At 37.4% G+C, this 21155-nt stretch overlaps 1 protein-coding gene across 2 annotated transcripts in view; it reads left to right on the top strand.

The window, feature by feature from the left end:
- The window catches only part of LOC138329345 (zinc finger and BTB domain-containing protein 49-like), a 265156-nt gene that overhangs the window by 71299 nt on the left and 172702 nt on the right, over positions 1-21155 (top strand). The window contains exon 5 of one of the 2 annotated variants that reach the window (XM_069276267.1): positions 5467-6702. The exons of the other annotated variant lie outside the window; for it this stretch is intronic. Within the exon in view, the coding sequence (XP_069132368.1) occupies positions 5467-6048 (582 nt within the window). The 3' untranslated portion in view covers positions 6049-6702. Of the gene's footprint in view, positions 1-5466; positions 6703-21155 lie in introns of those variants that run through there. 2 annotated transcript variants of the gene reach the window in all.

Raw genomic sequence — 21155 nt, 5'->3', positions numbered from 1 at the left:
GGTTTATTGCCTTTTCTCAAAACATTTGAAAATAAAAAAAACCTGTGTTTTGTGACATAAAACTATTACCTCCAGATATCAACACTACTTGTTAGCAAGCTTCACCTTAAAATTAAAAATGTCCTGTTCATGTACATGATTCATTGTTGTCTGGGCTTGCCAACTCTGAATTATGTAAATATTTATCATTGAAATATCTTCAAGAAGCACTATATTATAACTTGTCTGATCCAGATCCTTATTTATTCCAACATGATTGTATTATATCTGTAGCAAGCTTTAATTGTACATTTAAGCGTTGAACGTCTTTCAGTTGGCATTCATAGCCAAAATGAATGCCAACGGGACAGAGGCAAATTTCATGAAGCGCGCTATCATGTTGGATTTGCCTCTGTCCAGTTGGCATTCATATTGGCTATGAATGACAACTGAGAGACGTTCAATGCTTATATTTACATTTGGTAATAATTTTATGTTGAAATACCATGATATTTTGCATCAATAATAAATTAATCATTTGATATTATCAAAGATGGAACAGCCATTTAAACAGCAGTTGTCCGTGATCACTGGCACAACAATTGTGACGTCATGATAAGCAATTGAAGTTCATAGTCTATATGACTGCCAACTGCGCTTGGTAAGGTTACATAGTGGAAGTGCAGTGAAAATGTAAATATAGTGATATGGTCGCCTTCTAGCTTCACGCTAGAGGGAATAGTCAGTAGAGTGTCGGACCAGTAAGTCTGGGGTCGTGGGTTTGAGGTGGCTGGTGGCACATTACTCTCACCCTGTTACACATTTTCCTCTTAATCTATGAAAACTTGTGTAATCCAGAAACATTTGGTGCAATAGACCAATGCACTCCAAGTAGAAGTATTGGAGACTTCCATGGGGAGATCGAAAACCTAGGTCTATGTTTGGGGGCGAACACATTTGAAAGTGGAGTAGTGTAGCAGGTTTTGAATGTACATAGTGATACAGTCGCCTTTTAGCTTTGCACAAGGGAGATTTTCCTTTACAATCAATACCTACCCGCAAGAACAGATAACTCTGTGATACTCAAATACAGAATACCAGGCAAATATGCTGGTCTTATAAAAGATGTCATTATTGCAGAGTCTGTTTAAGATATGTTGGTCTTATAAAAGATGTCATTATTGCAAAGTCTGTTTAAGTTTTATGGAGCTTAGTATCGAGCTGGTACAGGAGACTGAAACCTAGTACGAGAATGTTGAACCTCCCATAGCTCCTATAGATATCTGTAACCTTTAAAACATACTACATCAAGGAAATCAAACAGTTAACTTCCTGGTTTTAAAGATACATTATGTTCCCCTCGAAAACCTAGGTCTATGTTTGGGGGCGAACACATTTGAAAGTGGAGTAGTGTAGCAGGTTTTGAATGTACATAGTGATACAGTCGCCTTTTAGCTTTGCACAAGGGAGATTTTCCTTTAAGCCGAGTCGATAGAGCAGCAGACCAGTACACTACTCTCGCCCTGTTAGAGCAGCAGACCAGTACACTACTCTCGCCCTGTTACACATTTTCCTATTTATCTATGAAAGCCAGTGTAATCCAGAAACCTGACTATTCTGTCTTTGCATATTACAGAGTTAGATCCCTTTCTGATTAGTTTCCAATGTGATGTCATTATTTTGTGGGCAAAATTCACGTCATTTTCTCTGAAAAACATGATGTTACGCTTGCAAACACTTGACATCACAATCAATACCTACCCGCAAGAACAGATAACTCTGTGATACTCAAATACAGAATACCAGGCAAATATGCTGGTCTTATAAAAGATGTCATTATTGCAAAGTCTGTTTAAGTTTTATGGAGCTTAGTATCGAGCTGGTACAGGAGACTGAAACCTAGTACGAGAATGTTGAACCTCCCATAGCTCCTATAGATATCTGTAACCTTTAAAACATACTACATCAAGGAAATCAAACAGTTAACTTCCTGGTTTTAAAGATACATTATGTTCCCCTCTCTCATAACCTCTCTCCTCCTCCCTCTCCTCCTCCTCCCTCCTCCTCCCTCCTCCTTCCTCCTCCCTCTTTCTCCTCCTCCCTCCTCCTCCCTCCTCCTTCCTCCTCCCTCTTTCTCCATTTCCTTCCTTCTTCCTCCTTTATTTTCCTCTTCCGCCCTCTCCTCCTCTTTTCTCCCACCTCTTCCTTCATCCTCCTCCCTCTTCCACCTTTTCCCTCCTCCACCCTCTTCTTTCTCCTCACTCTTCCTCCTCCCCGTCCTTTTCCCTATTCCTCTGAAGTCTCCTCTTTCCTCCTCCTCCCTCTCCCTCATCCTCTTTCCTTCCTTCTCACTCTCCTCCTGCCATTTCCTCCCTCATCCTCTCTCCTCCTCCCTCTCCCTCATCCTCTTTCCTCCTCCCTCTCCCTCATCCTCTCTCCTCCTCCCTCTCCCTCATCCTCTTTCCTTCCTTCTCACTCTCCTCCTGCCATTTCCTCCCTCATCCTCTCTCCTCCTCCCTCTCCCTCATCCTCTTTCCTTCCTTCTCACTCTCCTGCCATTTCCTCCCTCATCCTCTCTCCTCCTCCCTCTCCCTCATCCTTCTCCTCCTCCCTCTCCCTCATCCTCTTTCCTCTCCTCTCATCCTCTCTCCTCCCTTCTCACTCTCCTCCCACCTCTTCCTTCTTCCTCTTCCTCCTCCCTCTTCCTGCTCTCTCGTCTTCCTCTTTCCTCCAACTCCCCCCTCCTTCTCACTTATATTCATCACACTTGTTTACCTCAAAGGAATCAAGTGAGAAGTGTGGAAGGAAACCTTTGTATTCAAGAAAATACCCATATGGTTACCATATACCTAGTACCTTCCTACATATATTCATGTCTGATCCAGGAATCTAACACCAGTGAAAAACAAGTATATTGACTTAAACAGCAGCAAATCTTAGATATATATCTCCCTTACCCCTGATATGGATATCTACAATTTACAGGAGATATTTGCACGTGAGACACAAAGTGGTGTGCAGGGTAAGAGATAAAGAATCATTCACTCTCTTAGGGGTAAGACAGGAGATCTCAACCCTCGGGATAAGATTCTTGAGGTTTTAGTCATCTTACCCCCAAAGCCAAAGGGGATGAAAGATTCTATTATTCCTGTATTAATTCCCTCAAAACTTAATTATTCTTATCTTTTGTTGAAGTGAGGCTGAAAACATTAAACAAAAATGTTTTCTTTCCTGCCCTTGTGTCACATTTCAGCTCAGATTATGTCATCATGATAGCGTTATTGTTTTCTTGTTCGCCCTTATGTCCCATTTGGACATCAGAAATTGATATTGTTGTAGAAAACCCTCGGCCAAAGTACCGGAGCAAGCTATCTGAAGACTTTAATTCATATTTAGCATTGTTCTTACAATCATACGGAGCAAATCATAAAAAGAAATTACAGTATTTATATATGATATATTAATACAAAAAACCTCATCCACTGAAATGTCAAAGGTTCAGGGCAGACACAAAAGCTGTTAGATCAATATATAAAAAAAAACATTGACACATCTATATGCCAAACCTTACGACAGATTTGAAGGGTCTTCAGGGCCTAAGTAGACAGTTGTCATGACATTTTCTGACCTTGGTTACTATCTCTAGGAGATCAGAAGTTCGTTCTAAAACAAAAAGTAGGATTTGGTAAAACCTCTATTGTTTTCCAGTTAATTATGGATGATTTACTGATAAATGATTAAAACCTTATCAAGATGTGCCGATCAACACTGACCACAAGTTATTGGTCACTTATCTCTGGCCAAAGTCACGATTTGTATTCTCTTTAATTTGTGTTACTTGACCGATGTTAGTGTTCTTCTGTTAATCACCCACTGTGGAGAGCTATCTTTGAAGTATGAGTTCCCTGTAATGTTTCTAATTCCAGAGAATGTTGATTTTATTTTTAATGTAATGGTAAAAAGTAAGGAGAATACAATATTGCCTGTGAGCAGGGGGTTTTGACCTAGAAATATTAGTTTCCAATTTGTGATAAATAACTCCCACAAGACTGAAGGCTGGAAACTTCAGCTTAAGTAATTAAGATACACTTGTACATTTGCTGTTGATGTTCTTGTTGACAAAGGCTCATTGTCAAGATGTTTATAGTTCCAACAGCGACAAAGCTTAAACAATATTCATCATTTGGACAATAATTTATGTTTACCATAATCATTCATATATATGTGTCTAGTCTACACAAACATACATATAAGATACTTTGTTTTGTTGTCTTCACAATCAGTATGTACCTCATTCCATCATAGAGCATAGTGCCATGGGTTATTTTTGGGATGCAATTACTGTAATTATTTTAAATATTTTGATTCTGAGGTAAAAGAAGGAAGCTCAAACTTTTCAATGGTGGTAATTGTGTAAACTAAATAACTCATAATTGCTAATATTGAATATCATTTCGTCTGCTCCTTTCTTTAATAGATAAAATTTCCATTCGTCGGAGGTGATTTCTACTGCTTTTGAAATCATGACATTTCCTAAAATTGTTCATATATGGATTAATAATTTTGGTTTATTTGCGTCTTATGAAAATTTTATAAATATGTTTTAGTTTTGTTACTTTATAAAAATGAATGATAATAGAGAATGAGTTCTATGATATATACTTTAAGGGAACACATCCATTAACAACATATTGTAATCTGCCAGAACTTGTGTAGGTAGGATTCCAAAGAAACACTCCAAGTGCAGTATTGATTTAGTTTTCATTTCTTGTCAGAATTGTGTAATGTTTTACAAGGTATTTAGGACAGATAGTAGGGATTATAACAATGCTAATTATATGCTTTATCTGTAGATAACAATAAGCTAATCAAATCAAGACTAGCATACACAATATACATGTATACCTAAGTACAAAGTTTAGCTTAATATAAAAGTTCTAGCTTATGCACTCAGGAACATTTAGATGCATTACAGGTTGTTACAAAAATGTTTCTATGGTATAATCTGCTATATGCTATTAGCATAAGTGTGGCTGCTGCTTCATGGTCCATCTACCATGATAACGAAAGGTTGTCTTCAACAAGGTCTTAGTAAGATGGAGCTTGGCATAACACCAACAAATTGTCAATTCAATATTTTTTCTGTATCCTTTCGTTTTCTTATCAGATTTTTATTAAATCTGTCAAATTAAGTTCATATGCAATATTTCTATATATTTTCTAGAATTATGTTAGCAATATTCTAATTATAAAACTTGGTGGGTATGAGGTCAAATGTAGGAACAGATCATTTATTACCATTACCTCACTCACCCCTCAGGACACATTTAAACACTTCTGATTTAAAGCTCATTGTTTTCGAGGAAGAATGAGTTAAATTTAAAGTGTAATTATAGAACCTATTTCAGCTGACATTAAAGGCCTATGTATGTTTTATTATCTACCACTAATCAATGTCTACTTTAACGATAACAACCTATTTTACAGGAGACGACCTACATATGCAATATATGCGATAAAGAATTAAAAAACAAGTCGACCTTTGACCAGCACATAAGCAGACATGGAGAGAAGAATTTCAAATGCCCAAAGTGTGATCAAAGATTTCACCGACAAACTGAACGCTCGGAGCATATGTTGAAACATACAAGTGAAATGTCGTTTATATGTAGCACATGTGGTGCACGATTTAAATTCAGATCATCTCTGCACAAACACTCTAAAACACACCAAGTTGGCATGAGTTTTGAATGCGACAAATGTGACAAAAGATTTAACACAAAAACTGACTTAAATCGGCATCTGAAGACAAAGCACGTCCCAAGGCAGCTCTGTTCTCGATGTGGAGGGAATTATATCTATATTGACAAACATATGCAAACCTGCCAAGTAGAAAAACCAAAGATATTTCAATGTCCACATTGTGAGAAGCGGTTTTCTGCAAAAAGATACCTAGCGGAGCATGTCAGGGGCAAGCACTCAGCGCCACGATATAAATGCGAAAAATGTCAACAATGCTTTCATTTTAGAGACACTTTCCTCAAACACAAAAATAATTGTAAATTGTAGATTACCAAAACTTTATTATGTTTTCTATATTTTCTAGGCTGGGAGTCATATTAAGTGGTGATGATATACAATATTTAGTAAAAGTACCGTGTCATTTTAGTATTGTTACTTTTTTGAGAAATCGTGCAGAAAAAAAAAATCAAAATTACTTTCTGATATAGCTAATATAACTGGAAACAAACGAGTACCTGCAACTTAAATTGATGCAAACAAACTTTAGAGCAAACTTGATTGTTGAATTGGCACTTTAATTAACATTAACGGCTTATATTACAGTGAAAAGTTTCTAGTGCAAAATGAACTAAAATATGATATCTGTTAAAATATAAAGGGCTACCAATGTAAGATGCTGTACTATGTTCAATCTCAAGCTGTTTGATTGTGTAAGGATTTTGGACTTGTCTCTTCAGTATTATACCATGGTAAGACTCCATGAGATAGAGCTGAAGGAGGTGTTTCCAAACCTGACATATTTATTATTTTGATTTCTGCGAAATATGCCAAATGAGTAATTCCTGAACAGTAAAAAACCATAGGAAAAGTAGGGGAAATCTTATAAGAAATCATGGATGCTTCATGGACAGGTAAAATTAATTTAATTAAATATAAACATTTATTATATATATATATTACCAAATAAAATATTCAAAGGGTTGAATGGGATAGTATTATTTTTCAAAAGTCCAAAAGTCATCAAAGATCTTCAAAATGAAAGTGATGTGGTTTATGTTGGAGAAACACCATTTGAAATAAATCCTCCTATTGCTGTGGTATATACCTACATGTGCAGTCATTCATATAGCTTCTTTTTTTTTTTTTAGCTTTGGCGACCTTTCTTTGACTGCATATAAAATGACACCAGTAGTAATTTTATCTGATTCAATGGTATTTGTTTCCTAGCTGATGTTTTCTGAATAAAACATTCAGGTGTGATCAGTTACAGAAGGACATTTAGATCATAAATCTTTCTTGCTTTTTTAACACAGGCAGATGTTGTCTGACAAAAATGTCCACCATCAATACACTTAGGTCACTACGTGTGAGGGTTAGACTAATGTCCACCATCAATACATTTAGGTTACTACGTGTGAGGGTTAGACAAATGTCCACCATCAATACATTTAGGTCACTACGTGTGAGGGTTAGACTAATGTCCACCATCAATACATTTAGGTCACTACGTGTGAGGGTTAGACTAATGTCCACCATCAATACATTTAGGTCACTACGTGTGAGGGTTAGACTAATGTCCACCATCAATACATTTAGGTCACTACGTGTGAGGGTTAGACTAATGTCCACCATCAATACATTTAGGTCACTACGTGTGAGGGTTAGACTAATGTCCACCATCAATACATTTAGGTCACTACGTGTGAGGGTTAGACTAATGTCCACCATCAATACATTTAGGTCACTACGTGTGAGGGTTAGACTAATGTCCACCATCAATATATTTAGGTTACTACGTGTGAGGGTTAGACTAATGTCCACCATCAATACATTTAGGTCACTACGTGTGAGGGTTAGACTAATGTCCACCATCAATACATTTAGGTCACTACGTGTGAGGGTTAGACTAATGTCCACCATCAATACATTTAGGTCACTACGTGTGAGGGTTAGACTAATGTCCACCATCAATACATTTAGGTCACTACGTGTGAGGGGTTAGACTAATGTCCACCATCAATACATTTAGGTCACTACGTGTGAGGGTTAGACTAATGTCCACCATCAATACATTTAGGTCACTACGTGTGAGGGTTAGACTAATGTCCACCATCAATACATTTAGGTCACTACGTATGAGGGTTAGACTAATGTCCACCATCAATACATTTAGGTCACTACGTGTGAGGGGTTAGACTAATGTCCACCATCAATACATTTAGGTCACTACGTGTGGGTAGACAATGTCCACCATCAATACATTTAGGTCACTACGTGTGAGGGTTAGACTAATGTCCACCATCAATACATTTAGGTCACTAGTGTGAGGGTTAGACTAATGTCCACCATCAATACATTTAGGTCACTACGTGTGAGGGTTAGACTAATGTCCACCATCAATACATTTAGGTCACTATGTGTGAGGGTTAGACTAATGTCCACCATCAATACATTTAGGTCACTACGTGTGAGGGTTAGACTAATGTCCACCATCAATACATTTAGGTCACTACGTGTGAGGGTTAGACTAATGTCCACCATCAATACATTTAGGTCACTACGTGTGAGGGTTAGACTAATGTCCACCATCAATACATTTAGGTCACTACGTGTGAGGGTTAGACTAATGTCCACCATCAATACATTTAGGTCACTACGTGTGAGGGTTAGACTAATGTCCACCATCAATACATTTAGGTCACTACGTGTGAGGGTTAGACTAATGTCCACCATCAATACATTTAGGTCACTACGTAGTAGAGGTTAGACTAATGTGTCCACCATCAATACATTTAGGTCACTACGTGTGAGGGTTAGACTAATGTCCACCATCAATACATTTAGGTCACTACGTGTGAGGGTTAGACTAATGTCCACCATCAATACATTTAGGTCACTACGTGTGAGGGTTAGACTAATGTCCACCATCAATACATTTAGGTCATACTACGTGTGGGTTAGACTAATGTCCACCATCAATACATTTAGGTCACTACGTGTGAGGGTTAGACTAATGTCCACCATCCAATCAATACATTTAGGTCACTACGTGTGAGGGTTAGACTAATGTCCACCATCAATACATTTAGGTCACTACGTGTGAGGGTTAGACTAATGTCCACCATCAATACATTTAGGTCACTACGTGTGAGGGTTAGACTAATGTCCACCATCAATACATTTAGGTCACTACGTGTGAGGGTTAGACTAATGTCCACCATCAATACATTTAGGTCACTACGTGTGAGGGTTAGACTAATGTCCACCATCAATACATTTAGGTCACTACGTGTGAGGGTTAGACTAATGTCCACCATCAATACATTTAGGTCACTACGTGTGAGGGTTAGACTAATGTCCACCATCAATACATTTAGGTCACTACGTGTGAGGGTTAGACTAATGTCCACCATCAATACATTTAGGTCACTACGTGTGAGGGTTAGACTAATGTCCACCATCAATACATTTAGGTCACTACGTGTGAGGGTTAGACTAATGTCCACCATCAATACATTTAGGTCACTACGTGTGAGGGTTAGACTAATGTCCACCATCAATACATTTAGGTCACTACGTGTGAGGGTTAGACTAATGTCCACCATCAATACATTTAGGTCACTACGTGTGAGGGTTAGACTAATGTCCACCATCAATACATTTAGGTCACTACGTGTTAGGGTTAGATTAATCCTTGTTGCTGTAGCTTTAGAGTTTAATCTTGCGATAATGGTGTTTTCTTTAAAATCGAAGACAAGTTTATGTCAGTGCGTGCTTTCATGGCTTCCTTTCCATGCACTGTCACTAGACTGCTCTAAAGTGATTTCAGTGTGTTATACAGAGGATTCATACTACATAACATGTAGAATCAAAATAACATTTTTTGAGTTTCAAGGTATTCAGATCATGGTCAAGACTTTTTTTTTTTATATTTAAAAAAAAAGGTTGTTGGCACTCATTTGGCTTCATAAACAAGCTAGGTGTAGCCAAGGCTATTTGAAAACTTCTTTTCTTCAAATCCATTTGATAAACCACTGTTGGGGCTAGCAGGGACCATCATTGCTTCATCAATATTCATTATGCTTGCTATAATTCTTAATATACTTTTGTACCATTAGACACATGTGATTGTTAAAAACCCATAGGTCTCTTGTTAGATACAAGAATAGTATACTGTTACATGTTCAACAAGTTCAACATCTATTATTATTTTTGATGCTGCTTATGCAAATGGCACTATTCTTTAAAAAAATATTTCACTGCCTTTTATTTTGAACTTCTTCTCAAGTTCTACCTGTGCAATTTGGCTGAAACTTCCATGGAAGTATCCACACATGGTCCCAACAGAGTGTTGTTTTTTGGGGGGTCAATTCATAACCCAAGATGGCAACCACAGCCACCATCTTGAAAACGCATTTTGAACTTCTACTGAAGTTCTACTGGTGGGATTTGGCTGACATGATCTCAACAATGTGTTGTTACATCTGTGGTTGATCCCAAATCGAAGATGGCTACCATTACAACATGGTATCTAATTAATTTCCTATACGACTATTGCGAAGGTAGTCTGATCACTGTTAAGTCCTTGGACCTCTTGTTATCCTCTCAGTTCAGAGCAAATTCAATTTTCAAAAAGTGATTTCAGTGTGTTATACAGAGGATTCCGCTTATTTGAATAAGTCATTTTCCAGAAGAAAATATTCAAATAACCGGAGTATTTGAATAGGCGGAGATGGCATTTTGCACCTCTGTTTGACCCCCCCACATACATGTGAACAGGCAAATAGATATCATTTTGTTTGCTTGATAAATATGTAAATTATTTACACTTAAAACGAAGAACAAGTAATTATTTTCGAAGTTGTAAATCGATTTTGATTGTTTGATAACAAAAAATATTCCAATATTAGATTCTTGTTTTTGTTAGATTGACACGTGAATCTTTGAGAAACAGCTAAAAAATGATATCAAATGCAATAACTAAACAGGATTACATTTGTGTCTGCAATTCTGAACCTAAATAATAAACAAATTTACGTACATTTGCCTGGCAAAATGAGCTTACGGTCGTGATTAAACTTCAAAGTGTCGATCAACTAGCAGTGTACATCCTAAGCATAATTAGAATAGCCCAGGTTTGTAATTTGGTCAGCATATTCTCAAACATTCCAACTAAATTAGTTCATCTATATTTGTGAAATTTTGTTAATATGTTTCAGTTAAAATAACTGTAATTGAAAAAAAGTATTAAAGGGACAATTCACTCAGGCTAATTCTTTTACATAACCAAGAAGCAAAATATGGCATAAATGTATTGTTCTACATTTCTTATGAAACATTGAACTCAAGATATTGACAAATTCCACGTTATTTTTAAGTATTTTAATTGATACCGTTGTAACTACAAATCGTTGATCAATACGATTAAGCAGGTACAGTATGTACTCTGTACCAATTCCCGAGCTAAAGTCACGCACGTTAAACAAATGAACTACATAACCACTGAGGAGGTAATAAAATGATTCTTAGGCAAGACAATTCATCTAATAAGGTAAACCATTACTGTCAGAGCGATTTGAGCAGTTCTAGACAAAAGTTGCATTACTCTACGAGCAAGGGACAGGGTTCGGCATACAAGATGTTCGACCACAATGTGTAATGGCGGACAGCGAGCGAGTCTGAAAGTTTCACACACATTTCATCACCATGGGCTTTTCGAGCATATCACAGTAAAACCGACTGATCTAATTTCCATAAGAACGGGTTTTTCCCCGATATATGTACAAATTTTAATGTTGTCTTAGATTGAATTGTCCCTTTAAAATGGAGTAAATACATGAACTTTGATCAATATTTTCATTTGCAACAAATATATCATCACAAGTTCAGACATTATGTAAGCTGAATTACAATGAAACACCTAGAGTGTAGATTACACAGAATTGGTTTATCTATCATTTCCTGTCTAAATTCTACAGCACCATATGACCCAGTATTATACAACGTATTTAGACCAGTATAGGAGTTGTATAAGGAAGTGTGGCCTGGTCAATTATACACTTTGGTGGCTTCATACTTAAATAGCTTTTTAGGTCACCTGAGACGAAGTCTTAAGTGACCTATTTTTAATCGCCTTTTGTCCGTCGTCGTGCGTCGTCCGTCGTGCGTCGTCCGTCGTCCGTCGTCCGTCGTATGTCCGTAAACAATTTACATTTTCGACTTCTTCTCCAAAACTGCTGAAGCAATTTCAATGAAATTTTGCACAAACCTTCTTAGGCATAAGGCCAATCAAAATTGTGAATTATATGGTCCCCACCCCCCCAGGGGGCTCTGGTAGGGGCCAAAAGGGGTAAAATTGAGTAAAATTTCAAAAATCTTCTTCTCTACTCACAGATGTGGTAGAATCAAATACTCTTCATAGATAGAAAGGTCTTAAGGTCCTTTACAAAAATTGTGAATTATATGACCCTGGGGTCTCTAGTTTCCTCCTGGGGAGGGGGTTAAGTTTACTATACTTTATATTGAGAAAACACATTTTTACGCATTATTTGGTCATTTGTGATAGGAAATGAGTCAAATGTTGTCAGAATTATCAGTATGAGATGGCCATTTAATCCTATTTACAAATTTTCTATAACTGACCCCCAGGGGCCTTAGAGGCGGGGTCAAAAGGGGTCAAATAGGCTAAAACTTCAAAAATCTTCTTCTGAAATTCTGGATATGGTAGAATCAAATACTTTTCATAAATAGAAAGGTCTTAAGGTCCTTTACAAAAATTGTGAATTATATGACCCTGGGGTCTCACGTTTTCCCCTTGGGGAGGGGGTCAAGTTTACTATAGTTTATATAGGGAAAACACATTTATAAGCATTTTTTGCTCAATTTTCATTGGAAACGAGTCAAACTTGGTTAGAATTATTAGCCTGAGATAGCATTTTAATATCATATCCACATTGGTTCTGGCCGACCCCCTGGGGGCAGAGGGGCGGGGCTAAAAAAGGGTCAAATAGGCTAAAACTTCAAAAATCTTCTTCTGAAATTCTGGAAATGGTAGAAACAAATACTTTTCATAAATAGAAAGGTCTTAAGGTCCTTTACAAAAATTGTGAATTATATGACCCTGGGGTCTCCTGTTTCCCCTTGGGGAGGGGGTCAAGTTTACTATAGTTTATATAGGGAAAACACATTTATGAGCATTTTTTGCTCAATTTTCATTGGAAACGATTCAAACTTGGTTAGAATTATTAGCCTGAGATAGCATTTTAATATCATATCCATATTGGTCCAGGCCGACCCCCTGGGGGCAGAGGGGCGGGGCCAAAAAAGGTCAAATAGGCTAAAACTTCAAAAATATTCTTTTAAAATTCTGGAAATGGTATAATCAAATACACTTTATAGATATGAAAAGGTCTTAAAGTTTGTTTACAAAAATTGTGAATTATATGACCCTGGGGTCTCCTGTTTCCCCTTGGGGAGGGGGTCAAGTTTACTATAGTTTATATAGGAAAAACACATTAATGAACATTTTTTGCTCAATTTTCATAGGAAATGAGTCAAACTTGGTTAGAATTATTAGCCTGAGATAGCATTTTAATATCATATCCACATTGGTCCTGGCCGACCCCCTGGGGGCAGGGGGGGGGGGGGCTAAAAAAGGGTCAAATAGGCTAAAACTTCAAAAATCTTTTAAAATTCTGGATATTGTAGAATCAAATAATTATAGATGGAAAGGTCTTCAGGTGTTTTATAAAAACTGTGAATTATATGATCTTGGGGTCTCACGTTACCCCCTGGGGAGGGGTCAAGTTTACTTTAGTTTATATAGGAAAAACATATTTGTGAACATTATTTGCCCAATTTTCGTAGGAAATTAGTCAAACTTGATTAGAATTATTAATCGAAGATATAGCATTTTAACATCCATATCCGTCCTCGATGACCCTCTGGGGGACCAAAGGGGCAGGACCAAACAGGGTCAAATTGATTAAAATTTCAAAAATACCTCTAAGTTCACAGGTTTGATGGAAGCAAATACTCTTCATAGTCTAACAAGGTCAAATTTATAAATCACTGACCAACTTCAAGGCCCAGCATATAGTGTTGATATGTCTTTTATTTGTTTCATTATTTGTTTCATTATATATTCTAACTCAGGTGACCGTTAAGGCCCATGGGCCTCTTGTATATAATCAGATCGATCCTTGTACTGTGATTTGGTAGTCAAGATAACATCCCTTATAGGATATCATCAGATCGATCCTTGTACTGTGATTTGGTAGTCACCATAACATCCCTTATAGGATATCATCAGATCAGTCCTTGTACTGTGATTAGGTAGTCACCATAACATCCCTTATAGGATATCATCAGATCAGTCCTTGTACTGTGATTTGGTAGTCACCATAACATCCCTTATAGGATATCATCAGATCAGTCCTTGTACTGTGATTAGGTAGTCACCATAACATCCCTTATAGGATATCATCAGATCAGTCCTTGTACTGTGATTTAGTAGTAACCATAACATCCCTTATAGGATATCATCAGATCAGTCCTTGTACTGTGATTTGGTAGTCACCATAACATCCCTTATAGGATATCATCAGATCAGTCCTTGTACTGTGATTTAGTAGTCACCATAACATCCCTTATAGGATATCATCAGATCAGTCCTTGTACTGTGATTTAGTAGTAACCATAACATCCCTTATAGGATATCATCAGATCAGTCCTTGTACTGTGATTTGGTAGTCACCATAACATCCCTTATAGGATATCATCAGATCGATCCTTGTACTGTGATTTAGTAGTCACCATAACATCCCTTATAGGATATCATCAGATCGATCCTTGTACTGTGATTTTGTAGTCACCATAACATCCCTTATAGGATATCATCAGATCGATCCTTGTACTGTGATTTTGTAGTCACCATAACATCCCTTATAGGATATCATCAGATCTGTCCTTGTACTGTGATTTGGTAGTCACCATAACATCCCTTATAGGATATCATCAGATCAGTCCTTGTACTGTGATTTGGTAGTCACCATAACATCCCTTATAGGATATCATCAGATCAGTCCTTGTACTGTGATTTTGTAGTCACCATAACATCCCTTATAGGATATCATCAGATCAGTCCTTGTACTGTGATTTGGTAGTCACCATAACATCCCTTATAGGATATCATCAGATCAGTCCTTGTACTGTGATTTAGTAGTCACCATAACATCCCTTATAGGATATCATCAGATCAGTCCTTGTACTGTGATTTTGTAGTCACCATAACATCCCTTATAGGATATCATCAGATCAGTCCTTGTACTGTGATTTGGTAGTCACCATAACATCCCTTATAGGATATCATCAGATCAGTCCTTGTACTGTGATTTAGTAGTCACCATAACATCCCTTATAGGATATCATCAGATCAGTCCTTGTACTGTGATTTTGGTAGTCACCATAACATCCCTTATAGGATATCATCAGATCAGTCCTTGTACTGTGATTTTGTAGTCACCATAACATCCCTTATAGGATATCATCAGATCAGTCCTTGTACTGTGATTTGGTAGTCACCATAACATCCCTTATAGGATATCATCAGATCAGTCCTTGTACTGTGATTTAGTAGTCACCATAACATCCCTTATAGGATATCATCAGATCAGTCCTTGTACTGTGATTTGGTAGTCACCATAACATCCCTTATAGGATATCATCAGATCGATCCTTGTACTGTGATTTAGTAGTCACCATAACATCCCTTATAGGATATCATCAGATCAGTCCTTGTACTGTGATTTTGTAGTCACCATAACATCCCTTATAGGATATCATCAGATCAGTCCTTGTACTGTGATTTAGTAGTCACCATAACATCCCTTATAGGATATCATCAGATCAGTCCTTGTACTGTGATTTTGTAGTCACCATAACATCCCTTATAGGATATCATCAGATCAGTCCTTGTACTGTGATTTAGTAGTCACCATAACATCCCTTATAGGATATCATCAGATCAGTCCTTGTACTGTGATTTTGTAGTCACCATAACATCCCTTATAGGATATCATCAGATCAGTCCTTGTACTGTGATTTTGTAGTCACCATAACATCCCTTATAGGATATCATCAGATCAGTCCTTGTACTGTGATTTAGTAGTCACCATAACATCCCTTATAGGATATCATCAGATCAGTCCTTGTACTGTGATTTGGTAGTCACCATAACATCCCTTATAGGATATCATCAGATTAGTCCTTGTACTGTGATTTTGTAGTCATGATAAATCCCTTATAGGATATCATCAGATCGATCCTTGTACTGTGATTTGGTAGTCACCATAACATCCCTTATAGGATATTATCAGATCAGTCCTTGTACTGTAATTTAGTAGTCACCATAACATCCCTTAGGATATCATCAGATCAATCCTTGTACTGTGATTTAGTAGTCACCATAACATCCCTTATAGGATATCATCAGATCAGTCCTTGTACTGTGATTTTGTAGTCACCATAACATCCCTTAGGATATCATCAGATCAATCCTTGTACTGTGATTTAGTAGTCACCATAACATCCCTTATAGGATTTATATCATCAGATCGATCCTTGTACTGTGATTTGGTAGTCACCATAACATCCCTTATAGGATATCATCAGATCAGTCCTTGTACTGTGATTTAGTAGTCACCATAACATCCCTTATAGGATATCATCAGATCAGTCCTTGTACTGTGATTTGGTAGTCACCATAACATCCCTTATAGGATATCATCAGATCAGTCCTTGTACTGTGATTTAGTAGTCACCATAACATCCCTTATAGGATATCATCAGATCAGTCCTTGTACTGTGATTAGGTAGTCACCATAACATCCCTTATAGGATATCATCAGATCAGTCCTTGTACTGTGATTTGGTAGTCACCATAACATCCCTTATAGGATATCATCAGATCAGTCCTTGTACTGTGATTTGGTAGTCACCATAACATCCCTTATAGGATATCATCAGATCAGTCCTTGTACTGTGATTTGGTAGTCACCATAACATCCCTTATAGGATATCATCAGATCAGTCCTTGTACTGTGATTTAGTAGTCACCATAACATCCCTTATAGGATATCATCAGATCAGTCCTTGTACTGTGATTAGGTAGTCACCATAACATCCCTTATAGGATATCATCAGATCAGTCCTTGTACTGTGATTTGGTAGTCACCATAACATCCCTTATAGGATATCATCAGATCAGTCCTTGTACTGTGATTTGGTAGTCACCATAACATCCCTTATAGGATATCATCAGATCAGTCCTTGTACTGTGATTTGGTAGTCATGATAACATCCCTAATATAGGATCAGAAACAGGGGGAGGGTTTTTCTTTTTTTTTTTCTTTTAATCTCTCTTTTAAAAAAACAATTCTTCAAACAAATCTAATATATAATAATAATTTGGTTATTTTGTTGAGGTAATTTGTAACTTTAATTTGTATCGGGTGAGATGTACCTTATTCCATTATTTGGTACATGGGGCCGCGGTTGTTTACTTTAATTTGTATCGGGTGAGATATACCTTATTCCATTATTTGGTACATGGGGCCGCGGTTGTTTACTTTAATTTGTATCGGGTGAGATTTACCTTATTCCATTATTTGGTACATGGGGCCGCGGTTGTTTACTTTAATTTGTATCGGGTGAGATATACCTTATTCCATTATTTGGTACATGGGGCCGCGGTTGTTTACTTTAATTTGTATCGGGTGAGATTTACCTTATTCCATTATTTGGTACATGGGGCCGCGGTTGTTTACTTTAATTTGTATCGGATGAGATTTACCTTATTCCATTATTTGGTACATGGGGCTGTGGTTGTTTACTTTGATTTGTATTGGGTGATATATACCTTATTCCATTATTTGGTACATGGGGCTGTGGTCGTTTACTTTAATTTGTATCGGGTGAGATGTACCTTATTCCATTATTTGGTACATGGGGCTGTGGTTGTTTACTTTAATTTGTATCGGGTGAGATGTACCTTATTCCATTATTTGGTACATGGGGCCGGGATTGTTTACTTTGATTTGTATCGGGTGAGATATACCTTATTCCATTATTTGGTACATGGGGCTGAGTTGTTTACTTTAATTTGTATCGGGTGAAATGTACCTTATTCCATTATTTGGTACATGGGGCTGGGATTGTTTACTTTGATTTATATCGGGTGAGATATACCTTATTCCATTATTTGGTACACGGGGCTGCGGTTGTTTACTTTAATTTGTATCGGGTGAGATGTACCTTATTCCATTATTTGGTACATGGGGCCGGGATTGTTTACTTTGATTTGTATCAGGTGAGATATACCTTATTCCATTATTTGGTACATGGGGCCTAGGTTGTTTACTTTGATTTGTATAGGGTGATATATACCTTATTCCATTATTTGGTACATGGGGCCGCGGTTGTTTACTTTAATTTGTATTGGGTGAGATGTACCTTATTCCATTATTTGGTACATGGGGCCGCGGTTGTTTACTTTGATTTGTATAGGGTGATATATACCTTATTCCATTATTTGGTACATGGGGCCGCGGTTGTTTACTTTGATTTGTATCGGGTGATATATACCTTATTCCATTATTTGGTACATGGGGCCGGGATTGTTTACTTTAATTTGTATCGGGTGAGATATACCTTATTCCATTATTTGGTACATGGGGCCGCGGTTGTTTACTTTGATTTGTATAGGGTGATATATACCTTATTCCATTATTTGGTACATGGGGCCGCGGTTGTTTACTTTGATTTGTATCGGGTGAGATGTACCTTATTCCATTATTTGGTACATGGGGCTGTGGTTGTTTACTTTGATTTGTATCGGGTGATATATACCTTATTCCATTATTTGGTACATGGGGCCGCGGTTGTTTACTTTAATTTGTATAGGGTGATATATACCTTATTCCATTATTTGGTACATGGGGCCGCGGTTGTTTACTTTGATTTGTATCGGGTGAGATGTACCTTATTCCATTATTTGGTACATGGGGCCGGGATTGTTTACTTTGATTTGTATCGGGTGAGATATACCTTATTCCATTATTTGGTACATGGGGCTGTGGTTGTTTACTTTAATTTGTATCGGGTGAGATATACCTTATTCCATTATTTGGTACATGGGGCCGCGGTTGTTTACTTTAATTTGTATAGGGTGATATATACCTTATTCCATTATTTGGTACATGGGGCCGCGGTTGTTTACTTTGATTTGTATTGGGTGATATATACCTTATTCCATTATTTGGTACATGGGGCTGTGGTCGTTTACTTTAATTTGTATCGGGTGAGATGTACCTTATTCCATTATTTGGTACATGGGGCTGTGGTTGTTTACTTTGATTTGTATCGGGTGATATATACCTTATTCCATTATTTGGTACATGGGGCTGTGGTTGTTTACTTTAATTGTATCGGGTGAGATGTACCTTATTCCATTATTTGGTACATGGGGCTGTGGTTGTTTACTTTAATTTGTATCGGGTGAGATGTACCTTATTCCATTATTTGGTACATGGGGCCGGGATTGTTTACTTTGATTTGTATCGGGTGAGATATACCTTATTCCATTATTTGGTACATGGGGCCGCAGTTGTTTACTTTAATTTGTATCGGGTGAAATGTACCTTATTCCATTATTTGGTACATGGGGCTGGGATTGTTTACTTTGATTTATATCGGGTGAGATATACCTTATTCCATTATTTGGTACACGGGGCCGCGGTTGTTTACTTTAATTTGTATCGGGTGAGATGTACCTTATTCCATTATTTGGTACATGGGGCCGGGATTGTTTACTTTGATTTGTATCAGGTGAGATATACCTTATTCCATTATTTGGTACATGGGGCCGTGGTTGTTTACTTTGATTTGTATAGGGTGATATATACCTTATTCCATTATTTGGTACATGGGGCCGCGGTTGTTTACTTTGATTTGTATTGGGTGAGATGTACCTTATTCCATTATTTGGTACATGGGGCCGCGGTTGTTTACTTTGATTTGTATAGGGTGATATATACCTTATTCCATTATTTGGTACATGGGGCCGCGGTTGTTTACTTTAATTTGTATAGGGTGATATATACCTTATTCCATTATTTGGTACATGGGGCCGCGGTTGTTTACTTTAATTTGTATCGGGTGAGATGTACCTTATTCCATTATTTGGTACATGGGGCCGCGGTTGTTTACTTTGATTTGTATCGGGTGAGATGTACCTTATTCCATTATTTGGTACATGGGGCCGTGGTTGTTTACTTTAATTTGTATCGGGTGAGATATACCTTATTCCATTATTTGGTACATGGGGCCGCGGTTGTTTACTTTGATTTGTATAGGGTGATATATACCTTATTCCATTATTTGGTACATGGGGCCGCGGTTGTTTACTTTGATTTGTATCGGGTGAGATGTACCTTATTCCATTATTTGGTACATGGGGCTGTGGTTGTTTACTTTGATTTGTATCGGGTGATATATACCTTATTCCATTATTTGGTACATGGGGCCGCGGTTGTTTACTTTGATTTGTATAGGGTGATATATACCTTATTCCATTATTTGGTACATGGGGCCGCGGTTGTTTACTTTGATTTGTATCGGGTGAGATGTACCTTATTCCATTATTTGGTACATGGGGCCGGGATTGTTTACTTTGATTTGTATCGGGTGAGATATACCTTATTCCATTATTTGGTACATGGGGCTGCGGTTGTTTACTTTAATTTGTATCGGGTGAGATATACCTTATTCCATTATTTGGTACATGGGGCCGCGGTTGTTTACTTTGATTTGTATAGGGTGATATATACCTTATTCCATTATTTGGTACATGGGGCCGCGGTTGTTTACTTTGATTTGTATCGGGTGAGATGTACCTTATTCCATTATTTGGTACATGGGGCCGCGGTTGTTTACTTTAATTTGTATCGGGTGATATATACCTTATTCCATTATTTGGTACATGGAGCCGCGGTTGTTTTGACATACATTGTATGAACACTACTGCCACCCACCTTTCGGTTTCATGATCAAATCTCACACAGAGAAATTGTTACATACGAACCATAGGTCAGTGGTTTTTCCCCATGCACTCCAACTTTCACCCACCTTCTGAACATCTTTAAAGGGACAATTTAGTGAGGCTAATTCTGTTACATAACCATGAAGCAAAATATGACATTAATGTGTTGTATAAGGAATATTTATAAATTTAATGACATTGTTAAGTATTTTGATTGATACCGTTGAAATTCCAAATCGTTGATCAATACAATTAAGCATGCAGGTACACCATGTATGATGTAACCATACCCAAGCCAAAGTCATGCACATTAAACAAATGCATACATAACCACTGA

The sequence above is a fragment of the Argopecten irradians genome, chromosome 8 (assembly GCF_041381155.1).
Source record: "Argopecten irradians isolate NY chromosome 8, Ai_NY, whole genome shotgun sequence".
NCBI lineage: Eukaryota > Metazoa > Mollusca > Bivalvia > Pectinida > Pectinidae > Argopecten > Argopecten irradians.
The sequence above is the reverse complement of the archived record's forward strand: the minus strand, read 5'-3'. Positions and strand labels throughout refer to the sequence as shown.